Source organism: Notothenia rossii (assembly GCF_949606895.1).
Source record: "Notothenia rossii genome assembly, chromosome: 9".
Lineage (NCBI taxonomy): Eukaryota > Metazoa > Chordata > Actinopteri > Perciformes > Nototheniidae > Notothenia > Notothenia rossii.
The window spans coordinates 4,413,166-4,420,665 of record NC_136907.1 but is presented as its reverse complement, the minus strand read 5'-3'; the positions used below and the strand labels follow the sequence as shown (position 1 = coordinate 4,420,665).

Sequence of the window (7,500 nt, the reverse complement as noted above, 5' to 3'; positions counted from 1 at the left end):
GATAAACTCAATTAAGGAATAACATTTAATCTGATAGGTCAGAAACATGATCTTGTGACTGCAGACAGAGCAGCTGTTTGACCTAGCATCAGACTGTGTGGCTCATTGATAACATTTAATTTAAAACGAATTTCTGTCCCGGAGAGGAAGTAAAGAGAGGAAGAGGACATTTCAGAATGAAAGCAGCCCTCTGTCTGTCTGTTGGGGATTCCTCTCTTCTCTTTAAACTCATGTTTGCTTTAATAACTAGGTCACACTTCTCTAGAACATATCTTCTTATATCCACATGACTAAATGCATAACCTAGAAAAGTCTACTTCTCTGAGGAACTCAAATGAGCAATGAGAAAGAAACCTTTGTCGTATTTTGTGGATTCTCTTACAATTAAAACTGCTCTTCTGTGCTGTTATTATAGCGCATTGCCACTGCAGCGCGTAGCACGGTTTAAGCGCGCCGTGCCGTGCCCGGCCCGTTTTTGGTTGCGTTTTCCAGTTTTCTGTCTCTCCAAAATCCAGGTTCTTTCCGGGCCAACAACCGGGCTGACTATGCTAAACTAGTGAGAGAATCGCTGGCAACTACAACAAAATGAACATATTTGACCGTGATTTAATTGTAATACACGTTTCAGAATGATGCCGAAGTAACAACATACTGATACCGGTTAGTAAAAACCATGAATTAATGCTTTGACAAGTCTGCAGACAGACGGCAGGCGAAAAACCTTTTAAAATGTGTGTTGTATGAATGGAGATCGGCTAAGCTAACGCAGTATATGCTCCGACCGTCCAGACTCACAACAACGGCCTACAGACATAAATAAACCAGCGACTGTATTGTGGTTTGTAATTGTTTAGCTTCTGTCTAGTTTCTGAACAGATATGAGGAGCTGTGAGCTCTCAGGGTTAACAGCTAACGGCTGATGTTGGTTTTGCATTGAAGATGACGTCAAGGCTCCGCCTACACTGCGTTACTATAGTTACTACCCCAGTTCCTAAACTGTAATGGAAACGCAGCAGAAAGTGAGCCAGTCAAAACGAGGCCTAGCCATACCGTACTAAGCCGAGCGAGGCCCTGCAGTGGAAATGCGCCGTTATGTACTAATACCACAATGTAAAGGTACTCAACAGTCCTGCATTGAAAATGTTACTTAACTAAAAGTAAATTGGTCAAAATCAGCTAATTGTACTTAGTATTAAATGTGAAAAGGTTTGAAAAATCTCAAATACAAAAGAAAAATACTTGTATGTGTGTCGACGCCAATTCCTTTTCTCTTTCTTATTAATCATGGACGTATCTTTATTTTAGAAATATATCGTTACTATAACATTAATGGCACAAAGAACAGGGTCTTAAAAAGGTCTTAAATATGATCAAAAAAATAAGAAAAGTCTTAAATATGATTTAGAAGTTCTTAAAAGTTATCGGATTTGAAAGGTACTTCTGTGTTGCGATCGCGGCTAAATGTTTTTTGGGGGAAATGTCCGGGCTGCAAAGTAACCAGTACGGTAAGAGCCTTTCAGTTCCCCCCAACAATCTGTATTGAAATAAATCAACATGGAACCAGTCATCACTAACTTTGTTTCCCCCGGCCCCTTATCTGAGAACACCCAGCTAGTAACCTAGCAACCAAGCTTCAGCTAGCGGCAGTCAGAAATTAGGTATCTTCGAATCTACTTAAAATAATATATAATATAATATAATTTATGGAGAAGTGTACGTTCAACCGATGTTGTCAGAGGATAAAGATGCTGCAGGTGGTTTTTGGAGATTCACGTGTTTCTGAACCAAGAATACCCGTGCGTAGGTTTTGAAAGTATATCTCGTGATAAAATAAAAAAATCACAGTGAGAAGTGATTATATATTCAGAGAGGGTAAATCCCATCATGCTCATTTCCAGGTGTTTTCTACTGCTTTAGTGCCGTCATACTATCATATCTATACAGTATCTATACAGAATGTTTCGTTAAATACATATTTCCCTACTGCACAAGATACTGCAGATTTGTTTATAGGTATTTACTTTATGTTTGATCTAAAAATATCCTGACTCACTTTCTGTTTTTAGTCATTAAGAGGAAGCTGAGGTCAGTGAGTCATGCAGTGCAACAGTACAGTATTCATACACAGTTCCTAAAGTATTCAACGCCCACAGCGAGGACGGCGTTTCAGTGAAACCACAAAATACAGCCAACAAAAGGCCATCAACAATCTGATAGTCATGTCACATCTTAAAATAGATTCAGGGATTTTCAACATGCCAATAGTAGAATACAAAAAGTCTGTAAACATTTTGCAAATTAGTATTTTTTCATCGGGGGAATTTGCGTGTCATGTTGTAAGACCAGGATTTATTTCAGTACAACATTTACCTACTAAATGTAGTGGGATACCTCAAAGTACCTCAAACGTTTACAATTGTCACTCAGTAGACACTTAAATGTACTTCAATGTATTTCATGTACTCAGTATGCACAATGGCTCTTTGGTGGAAGTATTTTTTAGATCCTTTACTTATTATATACATTTCTGCAATAAAAAATCTATCCATCCATCTATCCATCCATCTATCCACCCATCCATCCATCTATCCACCCATCCATCTATCCATCCATCCATCTATCCATCCATCCATCTATCTATCCATCCATCCATCTATCCAACCACCCATCCATCCATCTATCCACCCATCCATCCATCTATCCATCCATCTATCCATCCACCCATCCATCCATCCACCCATCCATCCATCCATCTATCCATCCACCCATCCATCTATCCATCCATCCATCTATCCATCCACCCATCCATCCATCCACCCATCCATCCATCCATCTATCCACCCATCCATCCATCTATCCATCCATCTATCCATCCACCCATCCATCCATCCACCCATCCATCCATCCATCTATCCATCCATCTATCCACCCATCCATCCACCCACCCATCTGTCTATCTATCCATCCATCCACCCATCTATCCATCCATCTATCCATCCATCCATCCACCCATCCATCCGTCTGTCCGTCTATCCATCCATCTATCCACCCATCCATCCATCTATCCACCCGTCCGTCCGTCTATCCACCCATCTATCCATCCATCCATCTATCCATCCATCCATCCACCCATCCATCCGTCTGTCCGTCTATCCATCCATCTATCCACCCATCCATCCATCTATCCACCCGTCCGTCCGTCTATCCACCCATCCATCCACCCATCCATCTATCCATCCATCCATCTATCCATCCATCTATCCAACCACCCATCCATCCATCTATCCAACCACCCATCCATCTATCCATCTATCCAACCACCCATCCATCCATCTATCCAACCATCCATCCATCTATCCATCTATCCAACCACCCATCCATACATCTATCCATCCATCTGTCCATCCACCCATCCATCCATCCACCCATCCATCCATCCATCTATCCATCCATCTATCCATCCACCCATCCATCCATCCACCCATCCGTCCATCCATCTATCCACCCATCCATCCATCCACCCATCCATCCGTCTATCTATCCATCCATCCACCCATCTATCCATCCATCTATCCATCCATCCATCCATCCACCCATCCATCCGTCTGTCCGTCTATCCATCCATCTATCCACCCATCCATCCATCTATCCACCCATCCATCCATCTATCCACCCGTCCGTCCGTCTATCCATCCATCCACCCATCTATCCATCCATCTATCCATCCACCCATCCATCTATCCATCCATCCATCTATCCATCCACCCATCCGTCCGTCCGTCTATCCATCCATCCATTTATCCATCCATCCATCCATCCACCCATCCATCCATCCACCCATCCATCTATCCATCCATCTAACCATCCGTCCGTCCGTCTATCTATCCATCCATCCACCCATCTATCCACCCACCTAACCATCCATCCATCCATCTATCCACCCATCCATCTATCTATCTATCTATCTATCACAAACTCACAAACAATGTCTGATGGCTCTAAATGTGACCCGCTGCTTTACAGAGCCCTTTGTGTCCTCTTGGTTTCCCTCCAGGTCCTCATCAAACCGAAGCCGGTGTTCCAGACGGCGATGGTGAGCGAGCAGACGAGGCAGCTGGTGACCGAGGCGCTGCAGCAGGTGAGCCGCGCCGCCGAGCTGAGCCAGAACCAGATCCAGAATCAGATCCAGAATCAGATCCAGATCCAGGACGGGTCAGCAAAGGACGAGTCCGGAGAGACGTCGCACAGCAGCGCTCAAGGTATGCTCAAATGTTCCATGGGTGACGGGCTCTGGTCAAATAGTCAAAATAGGGCTTTTAAGATAAGATTTATTTTATCGATTGACTTTTATCAAAGGTAAGAATGGGTTAAGAAAATCTAATTAACCTAGTGTAGGAATACAAATTATGATATTGGCTTCCAAAAAGTATAAAGTAGAATATTAGCATTGGAGAATCTGACAAAAGAAAATAAAGTCAGCTGCCACTGCTAAACTCTTTTTTTAAGTGTAATTGTGCCTGTTTTTGGGCAACATTAAGCAACAGTTTAATATATAAATACACCTTTCCATGGCTTAGGGACTAGGACTCTGGTCAAACAGTCAAAAATAGGTCCTACGTCTTTTAAAATAAGATTGATTTTATTTATTTGTATTAAAGATAAGAATGCATATGAATGTTTTGCCGTTTTATGTCTATGTCTGGACCGCTGCGTAACAAGGAGGTTTTCTGCCCCGTTACTTCTCCGCTGTTTTCTTGTCCCAGTTCGGCCAAGCTGTATACAGTTGAATCGACTGGACTTTTTTCTGCAGGTGTGAGCATCCTTAACTACGGTCAATACGTCCTTGACAGCGGTCTGTCTGTTCTGGATTAACAACGTGTCAAGTGTTCTGAATTGACCAATCAGAATCGAGTATTCAACTAAGCCATGTAATAAATATAATTAACAAACCACTGATCAGCTGATATCCAGTTCTATCACCAAAAGAAAAAGGTTGCTTGGTCTACTTACCAAAATATTTTAAATGTATTTTGTATTCGACTGCTATTGATTTTTCCTCTGTTACAAAACATCCCTTCTGTTATTGTATAAAGTTAATGAACATTTTATAAGATGGAAAATGAGAAGGGGGAGGTTTCAATGTATACTGTTTCATTATTGCAAATGTTTACTACTCCCTGTAACTGCAAGTCTATTTCAATGTAACTAGTAAAATCTTCTCAACTGTCTTCTAAATAAAGAATTGTAACCAGTACAGAAAAATAAACCTAACCTGATGTTACCTTAAAAATGTAAACGTGTCGCCCTTTGTTTCCGTGCAGATCCTCTACCTGTAGTGCACATGGTTTCGTCCAGAGAGCACGACTGGACGGAGCAGGAGATCTCCGTGGAGTCCAGCCCAACCATCATCTACCAGGAGGTTTCCGCTGCGGAGGCTCAGTCTGCAACCTCCACCATCAAAGCCCTGCTGGAGCTGCAGCAGACCTCGGGTGAGGGGGTGGGGGTGGGGGGGCTGACTGCAGCAGAGAGAAACATGCACTGTGGGGAACACTTACAAAGGATTTGGCTCCAAGTGAAGTCACATTCTGTATAAGATAAGATAAGTAAGGGATCATGTGCAGCGCCGGGCTCCCTGATCAGCCTGTCGAGTTTTCCCCATAATGACCAAGTCGCTGCACATTATCCCGCTTATTACACGGCCAGATACTAAACACCGACTTCCAATATTAATTGAAATTATTATATTGAGTTTAAAATGATCGTATTTATTCCACTAAGAAAAAAAAACTCTGTTCCACGGCGCACCAACGGTTGAAACTCCGGCCACAACAACTTTACGGCAACACTGTCCAACTCTGTTTACAGTTTCTGATCCACTAACAAGTCCTTAAAGGTCACATGTCATGGCCATTTCTACTGATCACAGTTCCATTGTTGAGGTTTACTAAAATAGATTTGCATTGTTCAATGATCCAAACTCACATTGGTTCCTCATACAGCATCTCTGTATAGTATGTGTATTCACTCTCTGTCCTACACGGCTTGTTGAAGCTCCTAACCCCCCCCCCCCCCCTCCCTATGAGCCCTCTGTGCTCTGATTGGTCAGCTCGCCCACTCTGTTCTGATGAGTCCACCCCCGTTACAGCGGAACATCGGATATTATGTGTTACAATGGCGTTTGTTAGCAACAAGGAAATGACACCAGTAATGACAAACAGATGAGAATGCTGCGTGGGGTCTGGGTGCCGTGTTGGCGGGACGTTGCGTGGCTCACTGCTGCGAGGAGCGGACAGTGTGAGCTGGGTTCATTTCCTGCTTGCTGTGTGGGGTCTGCGAGACAGTGAGAGTGAGACATCGCGAATGGACGTGGGAAGGGTTGATTTATCTGACGTCCAGCGCTCCGTCTTTTAACCATCTTTTCCTTTCTCTCCCTTGATCCTCCATAGCAACGGTCCTTATAGTCCTTGACAGCGGTCTGTACTACTATATTAACGTGTCACATGTTTTGAATTTACCAATCAGAATCAAGTATTCAACTAAGCCGTTTGTTTAAGTATAGTTACAAACAAAACTAAATGATTATTTGATGAAGAAGCAACATTCACATTTCCTTTATGTGTTTCTGTTTAACCTCATGATAAATTAAGTTTATAAAACATTTCCAGTGCACGTCTTCTCTCAGAACAACTACAATTCGTACCTCTCTGCTGGCTCTGTTTCTAATATTGTTGTCCCTCACTTATTAACCCTTAGTTTATCTTATCCTAAGCAGTGAAAGAAAAGGCAGAGGCCAAACCTCGTCAGCACACCATCGATCTGAGTCAGATGGCCGTTCCCCTCCAGCTGGTTCCGGAGAAGAAGCCGAGCCCCGAGTCCCCGAGACCCTCGTCCTCCTCCGAGGCTGAACCCAGCGCAGAGCACAGCATCGCAGGTACCGATCTGCTGCAGGACGCACTGTGTGAAATATATCAGAGGACATGGCAGAATCTCAAGAACTCAATGAATTTCCTTCTCTTTATTTAAGTATTTTTTAAACTGCTCTTGACTTTAAAAAACAAAGTTACATTTGAGGAAATGTGAGGTTGATATTCTGTCAAAATTAAAATATTAGCCACAGCACAGACATGTTTTCCATCCTTATTCTATCAGTATATATTACTCAAAAATAAAAACATAAAACATTATAGACTTTAAATATATAACTTAAAGGTCACCTATCATGCTATTTGTAGGCAATAGGTCTCAGATATATAAAAATATATAAAAAACATGTCTATGAAGTGTTTTGCTCAAAATACCAGACAGATCACCCATTCTAGCCACGCCTCATATCCCTCTATTTCACTTCCTGTTTCAAAATTGCTGATTTGGGGGATAAAGCTTTAAAAAAATAAAAAGCAGGGGTCTGAGCTCATGCGGGACCCGGCAGCTACTGTCTAAACTAAATGCTGCCTTGATGAAACGCCATATCATGGATTATCAAGGATTATTTCTGAAACA

The 7,500-nt window shown here is 42.4% G+C and overlaps 1 protein-coding gene across 2 annotated transcripts in view; it reads left to right on the top strand.

Annotated features, from left to right (window-relative positions):
• The window catches only part of emsy (EMSY transcriptional repressor, BRCA2 interacting), a 23,969-nt gene extending 16,605 nt beyond the window's left edge, over positions 1-7,364 (top strand). The window contains exons 15-17 of one of the 2 annotated variants that reach the window (XM_079651154.1): positions 4,055-4,259; positions 5,322-5,489; positions 6,770-7,364. In XM_079651154.1, the coding sequence (XP_079507280.1) occupies positions 4,055-4,259; positions 5,322-5,489; positions 6,770-7,023 (627 nt within the window). In that variant the 3' untranslated portion in view covers positions 7,024-7,364. The remainder of the gene's footprint in view (positions 1-4,054; positions 4,260-5,321; positions 5,490-6,769) is intronic. The other variant, XM_079651155.1, reaches the window with a different exon arrangement.
• The last annotated feature ends 136 nt before the right edge of the window (positions 7,365-7,500 follow it).